The sequence below is a fragment of the Manihot esculenta genome, chromosome 1 (genome assembly GCF_001659605.2).
Source record: "Manihot esculenta cultivar AM560-2 chromosome 1, M.esculenta_v8, whole genome shotgun sequence".
Lineage (NCBI taxonomy): Eukaryota > Viridiplantae > Streptophyta > Magnoliopsida > Malpighiales > Euphorbiaceae > Manihot > Manihot esculenta.
The window spans coordinates 2,884,218-2,898,257 of record NC_035161.2 but is presented as its reverse complement, the minus strand read 5'-3'; the positions used below and the strand labels follow the sequence as shown (position 1 = coordinate 2,898,257).

Here is a 14,040-nt window from a genome sequence, read left to right as displayed (position 1 = left end):
AGGTTCCCAAACTTCCTAATCATGCATAAAACTCTTCTACAACACTCATACACAAGCATACAAGCTCCTAGGGGCCTCAAACTAACTTAAACCCCAACTACAACACTTCAAACACACACAAACAACATACATTGTTCATCAAAACATCAAAACCCATAAACTCATCAACAAGCCTAAACATGCATCTCTACCCATAAAACAACTTAAAACTTACTTAAAACATATAAGGAGTTTAAGATCGGCTCTTACCTCTTGAAGATCGAGAGGGAGACGACCTAAACTTGGAGATCTACGAAAATGAGCTCCTGGGTTTCCAAAGCTCCAAAACTTGTTTCAAAAGTTCAAAACCTTCAATGCAAACTTAAAACTCAAGAAAAATGGTGGGGATTTGAAGGAAGAACACTAGATTGGGAAGAGGGAGGTCGGAAGCTAGCTGTGGCCGAAAATGGGAGAAAGCTCGCCCATTTTGGCTAAGTGCCCCTTTTATAGTGGCTGGCCAGACCACGTTCGGGGGCCGAAAGTGCCTCCGCACGCATGCCATGTTCGGCGGCCGAACTTGACTTTCGGCGGCCGAACCGGAACTTCCCTCACTCATGCTTTCGGGGGCCTAACGTGCCTCCAAAACGCATGCATGTTCGGCGGCCGAACCTGGGTTTTCCTCCAAAGACTTTTCATGCAAAAACTCATTTAATTTTCATACTTAAAACCATGAAATGCTTTAAAACATTTTATGAAAACATGTTTCTACCCTACTAGAGGCTTCCGACATCCGAGATTCCACCGGACGGTAGGAATTCCGATACCAGAGTCTAGCCAGGTATTACACAGAGTATAATATAGCAAATCTCCATTACACCTATAAACGCATGATCCATCATTCACTAACTGATACCAATCAAATTTTCAGGATATTCAATAATTAACTCTATCTCATTAAGCGAACATGCACAAATATTAAGGTACGCATTCTTACACAACTATTCTGAATTCTAAACAATTCATTATATTCGCTCATCCTTTCAATTTACTGACTTAAGTGTCAGAGTGGTTGCCGTAGACGCCAACTACCTCACATCTTCTACAGATTGACTAATCACAATTTACTGACTTAAGTATCAGAGTGGTAAATTGACTAATCACAAGCTCTTATATATATATATCATTTGTAATAAATATTTATTATATAAAAAATATATATTATTATATATGATAAATATAATATTTATTTATTTTCAATATAATATTTAAATTGAGGGATTGTATATTTATCAATAAAAACTTTTAGGGACTATATTGTAATTTATTATTAATTTTTTAAAAATTTAATTTAATACTATTACTTATAATTTTAGCAAATTAAAAAAATCTAGCTTTATTATTGAATATTTAAAATTTTGATATAAATATTAATTAATATAAATATTTTAATTATTATAAAAAAATATTAGATTTAAAAGAAAAAAAGTAAAGGTGGAGTATAATTTTAAATTGAGCTGTAATAATTTAGAAGTAAGTCTTCTATTAGCCGAATCAAATTAAAAATTTAATTAATTAATTTTTTTATCGATTCTTAAAATATTAACTGAATTAAATTAAAAATTAAAATTAAATCAAATATAATCAAAACTGAAATGTTCAGTCAATTATCATTGTAATCGAATTAATTAAAATAAAATAAAATAAAAATTAAGTTTTAAATTATTAATTAATGAAATATATAAATAAAAATAGTATAATAATAATTTTTATTTATAAAATAACAAATATAACTTATTTTAGCAAAATATGGTAAAATTAACAATAATAATAAAATTATAAATACAACCTGTAAATAATATTTTATCTAAAATATGGTAAAATTAACAATAATAATAAAATTATAAATACAACCTGTAAATAATATTTTATTAATAAAATAATAGTTAAATATATTACTTAATGATGATCTGAAATTTAAAAAATAGGATTTTATAAGTCTTATAAACTTAGTAAAAAGCCCCTTTTTTTTAAGAGGGCCATCCTTTTATCTGTTTTCTTTTGTATGCTAGTGACGTATAACAAACTGTCTATCATTGGACCACCTGTCTCTGTCATGCTGATTCGGGTGTACGAGAATATCATACTCCTATTACATGCGTAACGACCTCTGATTCTTTATAGGCATGCATGCTGAGGGACCCATTAGACGGATGGGTCGGTCTCCTTCTAGGTTCCGAGCCGGGCCAGAAGGTAAGATTAAAACTGAGTCCAAAGAGGATACGTTTGGTGAGCCGTACGGACTGGACGAGCCTGATTGAGGAACTTAGATGAAGTCCGGTCTTAAGGCTGAATGGGCCGGACTGGGTCCATGCGGGAGACTTGAGGGCCTCCAGATAATGGGCTATTGTCATGGGCCTGACTCCAGACCGGGGTGAAGAAATCCAGCGGTCTATCACTTAATAAAAAATTAATTAGTTCAGTTATTGTAATGGCAATGATAGTTGAAGATTGAATTTTTTAAAAATTATTAATCGATAAATGAATCAAAGTGAATTTATATTTATTAAAATAATTAAATTTTATCGATTTAATATAATTATTTAATTATACTCGAATAATGTATATCTTTAAATAGCATAATTTAAAATAAATTTATTAAAAAAATATAATTTAAAGTATAATTATTAATTTAATTGATTAATTTAATGATAAGATATAAAGAATTTGGTAAAAAATTTAAAATTACCTTTAAATTATACCAATTTTTATTTTTTGATTTAAATTTATCTTAAATTATTATTAAAAAATTAAATAAAACATAGTTGGTACTTTAAAATTATAACAAATAATTGTTTTATTGTTTAAAAATAAACTAAAACTAAAAACTAAACTTTAATATATTTGACCTCACTAGTTAATAATAAATTTCACCAAATATATTAATTAAAAAAAGCCATTTAAATATTTACGACTTTTTATATTTATATCAATTCAATACTTTCATATTTGCCTTAATTTTAATTAAAATATTTTTAATTTACGTGTTATATTATATAGAATTATTTTTTTAAAAATTTATTAAATAAATAAATTAAAAAATTTATCTTAGTTAATATTTATATCCAAAATTTTAAATTTTAAATAATAAAACTAATTTTTTTATATTTTATCTCAATTATAATAAAAACACTAAATTGAATTTGAAAAGTTAAAAAAAAATATAATATAATTCTAAAATTTTATTTAACTAATAAAATAGTCCTTAAATTACATATTTTTTCAACAATGCCCTTTTTTATTAATATTATTATTTATTTCTCATTCTCATTTTATATATATATATAGTATAGATTAATAAAAATTTATAATATAAAAAATTATAGTATAAAATATATAATATTTTATTTTATTTAACATTATTAATATAAAATACAATTTTTTATTGAATTAATCAATAAATTAATATAAATCATAAATTTATTTATTATATAAATGAACAAAATAAAAATATTTAATATCTTAAATAATATATAAAAAACGTAGTTAATATATTTAAGTTTTTATAAAAATCAGAACAAATAATTTTACATGCTCAAATATATAATATTTTATTTTATTTTATATTATTAATATAAAATATAATTTTTTATATATTAAAAATACATATATAATAATTTATAACGGTAAATATAAATTTTTAATAAAATATTTTAATATATAATATTTATATATAATATTTTATATAATGAAAAATTTATTTATAATAAATATTTATTTAATATTATATATGATAAATATAAAATAAATATATTTTTAATATAAAATTTAAATTAAAAACTATATATTTATTAATATAAAATTTTAGAAATTATATTATACTTTCTTACTAATTTTTTTAAATTTAATTTAGTCTTTTTAATTATAATCATGATAGATTAAAAAAAATTTTAATTTTATTATTTAAAATTCAAAATTTAAAATATAAATAATAATTAATGTTAATATTTATATTTTTTTATTTAATAAATTTTTTAAAAAATAATTTTACACGGCTCGATATAGATTAAAAATTTTTAATTAAAAATTAATTAATATAATTAACTAAAATTAAAATAAATATAAAAGTATTATTTTATTATTTAAAATTTTAAAAATTAAAATATAAATATAAAAAATAATAAACATTTAAATTTTTTTATCCAGCTACAGAATAATACACGCTCATAAACTTGCAATTCTTCAAGAGCCGAGTAAATAAACGAGGAGATGAATTCCTCGGCTCCCATAGTCGCGGTTGTTGGTGAAGAAGCCACCAACTTCTTGGTCTCTCTCTCTCTATATATATAAACTCAAGAAGCAACGCACTGTCAAATTTGTGCTGTTCACTCGCTTTCCCCATCTCCTTCTCTCATATGAGATCTCTGTAGAATCTATTGCCGGTTCATTTTCACCTGTCGGTGGGCAATTCTACTTGTTCCTCCATAGTTTCTGGTTACCGGGGTTCCGAAAATGAAGATCATTGACAAGATAAATGCAGCTACTGGAGGAGTTGGACTACCAGATGGCCATTCTAATGGAGGAGCAGAGCCCAACAACAACAGGGTCGTCTTCTCCTTCGAATTCTTCCCTCCGAAGACAGAGGATGGAGTCGATAATCTCTTCGAGAGGATGGACCGAATGGTATCTCACAACCCATCTTTCTGCGACATCACCTGGGGTGCTGGCGGCTCCACTGCAGATCTGACTCTCGACATCGCTAATAAGATGCAGAACATGATCTGTGTGGAAACCATGATGCATCTTACTTGTACTAATATGCCTGTTGAGAAGATTGACCATGCTCTCGAAACTATCAAATCTAATGGCATCCAAAATGTTCTCGCACTTCGTGGTGATCCTCCTCATGGCCAGGATAAGTTCGTACAGGTTGAAGGTGGCTTCGCTTGTGCTCTTGATCTGGTAATTTTGATTTCTGGGTTTTGGGTATTTTTCTTCAGATTTGGATTTTGCTCTTCTTATTGGTTGGGATTGCAAATTTTGATGCTCTGTGTTTTTGTAGGTGAAACATATCAGATCCAGATATGGTGACCACTTTGGCATTACTGTTGCTGGTTATCCAGGTTCGAAAGCTACAGTTTGTTTCTCAGTTTGCCTTAAAACGTTATATTTCCCACAAAAGATTGCATTTTTACTATCTTTTGTTAATTTTCTGCTCAGAGGCTCATCCGGATATGATTGGAAGTGATGGGTTGGCTACACCAGAGAATTACCAGAAAGATCTCGAGTACTTGAAGCGAAAGGTGTGTTTTTACTTGGTAGTTTTAGAATGTAAATAATCTTCATAGGCATGGATCTTATTTAAGAATATTGTATTTTGTGCTGATGTGTGATGAGTTTGCTTATTTTTTGCAGGTTGATGCTGGAGCTGATCTAATTGTTACACAACTGTTCTATGATACTGATATTTTCCTGAAATTTGTGAATGACTGCCGCCAAATTGGAATAAAATGCCCTATTGTTCCTGGAATTATGCCCATTAATAACTACAAGGGCTTCTTAAGAATGACTGGCTTTTGCAAAACAAAGGTATGCATTCCCCCAAGCTTCTTCTTCTTCTTCTTCTTTCCATGCTAGTGTCATTCTAGATATTACATGTTTACGTTGTCAATTTCAATAAGTCACAACGAGCAAGACTCTGAAGCATAGCTAATTGGTGGACGGATGCATCCAATGCCTGGTTGAGATTTGGAGATTATCAGTATTAGATAATGAAAATGATGGGTTCTATCTGAATTTGATGCATTTTGCTAGGAGTAGGAAAAATAGATTGTACTTTGTAAAGTTTACAGCAAAAATTATATGTAGTGTTTTGACTAGTGCTGCATTTCTGCTGATTAACAATAATTAAGTTGTTTACATTTGAACGTTTATGAACTATGAATGAACAGTCATGCTTAACAATCCCTTGTTAATTGATCTGTGCTCAAAATTTTTTTGGTTAATATGCTAAATGTTTACTTCAATTTTTTTTTATTTTTTTTGTTAATATGCTAAATGTTTACTTCCATTCTTTTTCTTTGGATTTTTTCCTTTTGAATCCATATTTCTCCTGGATATATAATTAGTGTTTTATTTCATCTGTGTGCATTCTTGTGTTTTGTCCTTACTCTAGTCCCCAACAACAATGGTTGTGTATGTGGAGAAAATGTTTTGCATATGAAAAGTTATCTTTTGTGATTCTGTCATATAAATATTGATGCAGTGTAACATACTAACATACATTTAGTTTCATATTGTAGATACCAGCAGAGGTTACTGCTGCATTGGAGCCTATTAAGGACAATGAAGAAGCTGTCAGAGCCTATGGAGTTCATCTTGGTACTGAAATGTGCAAGAAGATTTTAGCTCATGGCATCAAGACATTGCATCTTTACACACTAAACATGGAGAAATCAGCATTGGCTATATTAATGGTTATTTCTAACGACCTTTTTCATAACATCATATTTGGGATAGCTACTTGTGTTTGTGTCTTACTAAGGACTTGCACTGGCAGAATCTTGGTTTGATTGAGGAGTCCAAGGTAGCCAGGTCATTACCATGGAGACGCCCTGCAAATATTTTCCGTGTAAAGGAAGATGTTCGTCCAATATTTTGGTATGCAATGCATAGTTGTATCTTGGGCCAGTATTTGTCATTTAATGAGGGCAGAATGTAGGAAACATCTTGTTTTAAAACTTCTGATATTTCTAGCCAATGATCATAGGGCTAATCGTCCCAAGAGCTACATATCAAGAACCCTAGGCTGGGAGCAGTACCCACACGGCCGATGGGGGGATTCTGGTAATCCATCCTATGGCGCTTTAACCGACTATCAGGTGCACATGATCACTGTACTTTATTCTTTGGTTTTCAATCTTATGATAAATTTGAATATATTTAATGTTATTTTATTTTTGTCTTTCATCTATCTGGTGAAATACTTGTAATGTAGTTTGTTGTAGAGGCAACTAAGAGTCTGTTGCTATGACATAATTTCTCACACAAAATTGGATGGCAAAATATTGGTGTCTGTTAAAATGGTTTTCTTTTGTATGCAAGATAATATACCTACATAAACACCTGTTGTCTAACAAATCTCCGTCAGTTTAATAAGCGATCTTCTGCAATATCATTGTCTAAACACAGAACAGAAGCAAATATTGGACCAATGTTTTCAAAAATTAAAATTGATAAGGATTTTTTTTCTTCCTTTTTTGGCTTATCAATAGTCAATATTCTCTTTTTGTTTCATCTGCAAGCATGAACCTACCGAGTCGAATAAACTTCAAGTGAAGTTGGAGTAGCTTGATTCAATTACACTCCTGATTTCGCATCAAACATCCTTTTATCAGTCGTGTCATTGGAGTTTCTTTGATTACTTGTGGCTGCAAATTTTCTGGAGATTGTATATTTGATTTTTCCTTATTTGTATAACCCAAGCCATATTCTCTGTACAGTTCATGCGACCACGTGCTCGTGACAAGAAACTTCATGATGAATGGGCAACTCCGCTCAATAGTATTGGAGATATTTCTGAGGTAGAGTTTCCACTCGTAATAAATTTTAAGCCCTTCTCTCTTATCTTAATCCATTCTGTTATAACTAACACACACTCATGTCATTTGCAACTTTGAATATCAGAAATTTAAAAGATACTGCCTTGGGAAGTTGAAAAGTAGTCCTTGGTCCGAATTGGATAGCCTTCAACCAGAGACAAAGATCATTAACGAACACCTGGGCAAGATAAACTTGAAGGGGTTCTTGACTATCAATAGTCAACCAGCAGTGAATGGGGAAAAATCTGATTCCCCATCTGTTGGTAAGTAAAAAGGCGTGCTTATGTTTTATGACCTTTAATAAACTGCAAGAATCATGTTAGAAATTTAAAAGATATGTAAATAAGCTCCTGAGAATCAATTTTGTGGGCCAGTATTGCGTACCTGAACTTTGTCCTTGTAGAACTTTAAAATGCTTTTGTTGGTCTTTGTGGCACAGCCTTTTTTCTTTTTCTCTCTCTGTAGGGTTCTGTAACTTTGAATTGCAATTGCTATGAAGAATTCTGAATCAAGAATATAGTCATCTTAGGGATGATGGTACATATAAAATTATGAAGTTAGAGACTGAAGCTGTGTCACAAATTTTGTTGGTTCTTTCTGGTTCCGTTAGTCCATCTCATAAAAATGCCACTGATTAAGAGAGGGTAGCCATGTTATGTTCTTAACAATTTCTTATTGTGCAAACCTTATTATTCAGTATGAGATTCAGATCTCTGGCGGAGAACTGGAACTGGTTTAAAGTTCTATGTTCTAAAAATAAGATTTGGATTTTTAATGGGCATGATGAAGATCACATGGGGTGTCACTCATTTTTCCACCTTTGCTTCATCTCTGCAGGTTGGGGAGGACCAGGAGGATATGTTTATCAGAAAGCTTACTTGGAGTTTTTCTGCTCCCCAGACAAACTACAAATTCTTGTTGAAAAATGCAAGTCTTTCCCTAGATTGACTTATGTGGCTGTGAACAAAGGAGGGAATTTGATATCTAACGTCGGCTCAAATGATGTGAATGCCGTAACCTGGGGAGTCTTCCCAGCAAAGCAGATTATCCAACCAACTGTTGTCGATCCTGCCAGCTTCTTCGTGTGGAAGGACGAGGCATTTGAAATCTGGTCTAGAGGATGGGCTTCCTTCTACCCAGAGGGTGATCCATCCAGAAAATTGCTTCAAGAGGTATCTTTTCTTCATAAATGCTATATAACCTTGTGCACACGCGATTTTAGCTCGCTTCAAAATGGCCTGCTATCCTCATACGCTCTAGATCTTTTGGCAAGGATTCCATTTTTAGTAACTGTAAAATGCTAATTTATTTGCAGGTGCAGAGCAACTACTTCTTGGTGAGCTTGGTAGATAACGATTACATCCATGGTGATATATTTGCAGTTTTTGCAGATTTATGAGGGTAGCTGCTTCGGGCAGCTCCTCCATTTTCTAAGATCCCATTCAAGCCACTCAAAATGTTGCATTTATCAGAAGTTTAATTATAGTTGTGTTTCATTGTGTTGGTTTTTGAATTGTTAATGATATGTAATAATAATTCATTGGGATTTTGATACCTCCCTCTGGGTTATGGTGCAACAGTCCATTTGAATTGGAAGCTAATTTACTGGCCTTAATCATAATATATATTATTATTATTATTGAATTGCTACACTCTTCATAGTCATAAAGGTAAACCTATTGGCTTTAGGGTAATTTAAAATAGTCTGAGAGTTTCGATTAAACCCACAATTTAATTTTTTTTTTAATGATAAATCGAATCTCCCAATTCCTTTTATATGTTCCAATCATTAACAAATAAAAATATTTATCCATTAATTTTTTTAATCAAGTAATTAATATCTCAAATATTAACATTGTGTTTTAAAATTTTAAAAGGGATCCAACAGCAGCGGAACCGAGGACAAATTGCAACCCTTTAAAAATTGAAAGCAAAACCACTTTTGAGCTTGACCGACTTCTGGCTATACGATAACACAAGCATGCCTAGGACACAAGAGAGGCTGCAAATTTCTAGGGCATTTTGCCTTTTTCAAAGCAAGTAAATAATTTTTATTTTAAATTCTAATACGGGAAAAAGTGTTTTACTGCTGAGCTTTTTATTCTATATTATTTGTAATTAGTTAATAAATTTATGCTTACATAAAAATTGTAATTTTTATATAAATTAGTAGAATGAATTAAATTTTATATTTATAGTTGAAAATTTTTTTAGTTGCCTTTATTTAAAAGATAGAAAAGATTATTTATAATAATGTGATAAATAATAAAAAAAATTTACAAATAAGTGAGTTTAATTTTAAAAATCTTGAAAAGCCCAAAAGTTTATGTAGTGATAAATTAAAAAAAAATGAAGACATTTAATTTTATATGAAAATTTTTTATTCTTTATTTAAAAATATAATATATTATTAATTGTTATCATATATTTTTATTATTTATAATTATATTTAAATATAATTAAATAGTAAATTTTTTACCAATAGTAGGAAATTTTTAAATTTTAATAAAAATATGATAAAAATAAAAAAATTTACAAATAAATGAACTTTTTTTTATCTTTATTTAAAAAAGTATAACATATTATTAATTGTTATCATATATTTTTATTATTTATAGTTATGTTCAAACCTAATTAGGATTGTAAATTTTTTTACCAATAGTAAATTTTTAAATTTTATTAAAAATATAATAGAAATTGAAAATTTTACAAATAAATGCCTTAAAATTTTATATATGTTATTGGAAAAATTTTATATAGGGATAAATTAAAAAAAATTAAGATATTTAATTTTATATGATATATACTTCAATCTTACATGTGACTTCTTCTGATACGTACTACCAAATTATGACATAGTATTTCAATATTGCATGTGACCTGTTCTGATACATACTATATAATTATGGTATATACTTCAACTTTATATGATCTGGATATATACTAAACAATAATAACATGTATTTCGATCTTGCATGTGAACTATGTAAATACTGAATGTGACCCATAACTGCACAAAATGCATGTGAATTATTATGCTATTGTTGCATTTAGAAGCATCAGCTAACATTACATATTACTCATACTTACAAAGGTTGCATGTGAATTTTTCTTCTGAAAATTTGCATGTGGTCACTACTATCAACTTGCATTTGCTACACAATACTTATTTTTTTAATGATATTTATTATAATTTTATGACTCATTTGTTCTTTACAGATATATCAACAAAATTACTGTGATTATACAAGTTCAAGACCTTATGATCAGTTTTTATTGATACAATATTAGTCTCATAAATCGCAGTTGATTTGGAATTAAGAAATAACAAATGAGTTATTATATTGTAGACGATCTGCGAGTGTTTAAAAGCATAATTTCCACCCTCACATTGATACATATCTTAGACATTCTGGATTTTATGGTGCTGTCAAATTAATATTTTTTCGTTGTATTATCATTTAATAACAATATTGGTTGACAAATGACGTCTAAAGATGCACCCATTTATGATGTTAGCAGGAGAGCGTACAATTACTCTCCAAGACGTAGATATTATTTCAGGCCTACCTAGATAGAGATGTTGTTGTCGGTAACTCTATTACAAATTGGATGATACATCGTCAAGAGCTTTTGGGTGTCATACCTAATGTGTGGTAGCTCTTTACCATTAAGTTGGTTAGTAGAAAATTTTAATGAGTTAACAGATGATACTAATGAAGAAATGGTCCTGCTTATATTTTAAGAATTATTGGAGATTTCTTTCTCATTGATAGAAATCCTAGTAGGGTTAATCTAATGTTTTTACCTCTTATTGCCAATTTACATAGAGTCGGCATGTAAAATTGGGATTCAGCATGCTTGGTTATACAAAAAACTTTATCGGGTCACAGATCTGAGAGTATCTCGAGCCCTACACATTCTCCAAATATGGGCATGATACCCATTTACTTCAATAGCACCATCTATAAATATATGATATCCGCTCAATGATTCCCCACTTGAAAGTCGGTCAGTATTTTATTTTTATTATCACATTATTTAATCTTAATAATATGATGCATTCACATCAAATTATTAAGTTTTGTTTTATATTAATTTCAAGTGGAGTAATGCATAACGTATCACTCTAAGTCGTGACACATGTCTTGACATAGATACGTTATAAATTTAACAGAATGGGCAATTAAGAGGTATAATATAAAATATTTACTGTATATTGATTAATCTTCCTTTCTTATGTTATTTTAATAAATCTATTTTTTCATATAGTATGAGAGTTATATTCCGATGAAATCCTTGCATTACAAGGCCGTGACATTTGGAGCCATATTTCCATGAAATCCTTATGTTATTTTAATAAATCTATTTTTTTTATAGTATGGGAGCCATATTCTGATGAAATCGCAATGATTCCCCTAATATGCTTTCACTTGGTAGAATGACATCAACCAGATAGGATGTTGCGCTGATTCAGCATACAACAACTAATACCAAATTTACCACACCAGTCAACTAATCTTCATAATACATCTCTACTATCATTTGATAGTAATTGAATTACAGTTCATGCACATTAGATTGTCATATGGGAAGATAGATGACAGAGGTTGATTGAAGCAACACCATTAGATGGACAACATGATAAATCGACAGATTTTTAATCCAGGCATAAATCTTATTGAAAGACAGACACAACCATGTTCTATGCCATGGAGAAAAAGAAACGAATTGCTGAGATACTTCCACTACAGCATGCTCCTTGGGCGCAACCTATGCCAAATGAATTTGATGTTTGATGAGCTATTGACTCGCCGAGGAGACTCAGGCATAGACGTAGCTCACGCCAAGAAGCCAATAGTGATACACATACTATTATTTTGACAAATGTCACAATTCCAGCATTTGTTTCATTCCATACTTATCGACCATTTGGTGAAGTTGGACAGTCATCAGTAGGATCTAGTGTTCCACAAGACAGTAGAGCACAATATACTACTTGGACACCTTATAGTTTTATGCCACCACCTCATTTAACCCCAATGCAGTGGTCCTTTCAGCTGGTTGGTATTCAAGATCATCTATTCCAGATCCAAATCCCGGTAGATGGTACTTTTGATGTTTTTGTCCAATATGCTAGCTCCGTTAATGCATTTTTTGCTATACATTTTATGTATATTTTTTCATCCCATCTAGGAGCGCAACCATTTTCTGGACATTTTGTACAGTATACGTCGAGACAACACTACTCTAATATTGTATTTGATCGTAATTTATTTGGATCATATGATGATATCTTTTTACTATTATAATATACTGCAATACAACATCCAAGGTCCGTGGCTCTTGATCTTAACATTCTCATGCCCTCATCTAATATTGATCATGCTATTAAAGGTGACAGTACAAGCAGTAACCGCCGACCATATAAAACTCGACGTCCATATAAAAAAAAGAGAACATTTATATGGCACGAGATGACATTTACATCATCCTTAACAATATTTTATAACTTTATCATTTTATAAATATATTATCTTATTTTTATTACTTTCTATTATTTATAAGTATTTATACTATTTTATTTTTCTATATTTTATACTTTTCAGAATTCATAAATATTTATATTATTTTATCTTATAAATTAATTATAATATTTAATTTAATAAAATATAATTTTAAATATAAAAAATTTAAACTATATTATAAATAATAATATTTAAAAGTTAATATTAATAATAATATTTAAAAAAATAATATTAAGAAATTTTTCATAATTATTTAATTTAATATAAAAATAAAATTTGAAGGATACCAATTACCGCATTTGAAAGTTTTAATTTAATATAAAAATAATTTGAATGGATACCAATTACCGCATTTGAAAGTGCGGTCTTCAATGCCGCATTTGAAAGTGAAGCATCGGCACTCCTAGAATTTTTTTTTTTATTGTTTACGTATTTTAAAAATGTGGTAGACTAAATTTAATCTGACTTAAAAATATTTATTTTCAAATTAAAATTTTTAAAAAAATTTTATTAAATTGTCTTGAAAGAGTAAAAAGTTTAAATTTTTATTTAGAGTAATTTATAATATAATCTAATTTAATTAAATCTAAGTCTTAATTTCTACTATTTTAATGAAAAATAATTTAATTTTTAATTTTTAAAATTTTATTTTGTTAAAGAAATAATGCTTATGTTAAAATAGACTGTAGACTAAAATAATTTAATCCTTTAAATTTTATTTTTTATAATCAGTCTCTTTAATTTTAACAATTTAGTCCTTTTAGTTTTAATAGTTATAATAATTTAATCATTTTTATTTAAGTTAATTTTTTAATAAATAATTGACTAATGATAAATTTAATATAAGTACTATTTTATTAATAAAATGAAAACTCAAAATTAAATTATTTATTATTAAAAAAATTAGAACTAAATTATGAATTTTTATAAATCTC

The 14,040-nt window shown here is 29.0% G+C and overlaps 1 protein-coding gene across 1 annotated transcript; it reads left to right on the top strand.

Annotated features, from left to right (window-relative positions):
* The first annotated feature begins 4,335 nt into the window (after positions 1–4,335).
* On the top strand, positions 4,336–9,221 carry LOC110624355 (methylenetetrahydrofolate reductase 2). The gene is made up of 11 exons (XM_021769453.2): positions 4,336–4,938; positions 5,039–5,099; positions 5,197–5,279; positions 5,392–5,565; positions 6,279–6,452; positions 6,536–6,636; positions 6,746–6,857; positions 7,479–7,559; positions 7,663–7,840; positions 8,415–8,749; positions 8,893–9,221. Exons 1-11 carry the CDS (start codon positions 4,489–4,491, stop codon positions 8,974–8,976), a joined length of 1,833 nt encoding a protein of 610 aa, XP_021625145.1. The 5' UTR covers positions 4,336–4,488; the 3' UTR covers positions 8,977–9,221.
* The last annotated feature ends 4,819 nt before the right edge of the window (positions 9,222–14,040 follow it).

What these genes read in the sequence shown, in the direction of transcription:
- LOC110624355 (XM_021769453.2), top strand. Translation starts at nt 4,489, where the DNA reads ATGAAGATCATTGACAAGATAAATGCAGCTACTGGAGGAGTTGGACTA. An exon ending in TACTGTTGCTGGTTATCCAG is followed by an intron (nt 5,100 to 5,196) that starts GTTCGAAAGCTA and finishes TTTTCTGCTCAG; the next exon opens with AGGCTCATCCGGATATGATT. An exon ending in ATCTGATTCCCCATCTGTTG is followed by an intron (nt 7,841 to 8,414) that starts GTAAGTAAAAAG and finishes TCATCTCTGCAG; the next exon opens with GTTGGGGAGGACCAGGAGGA.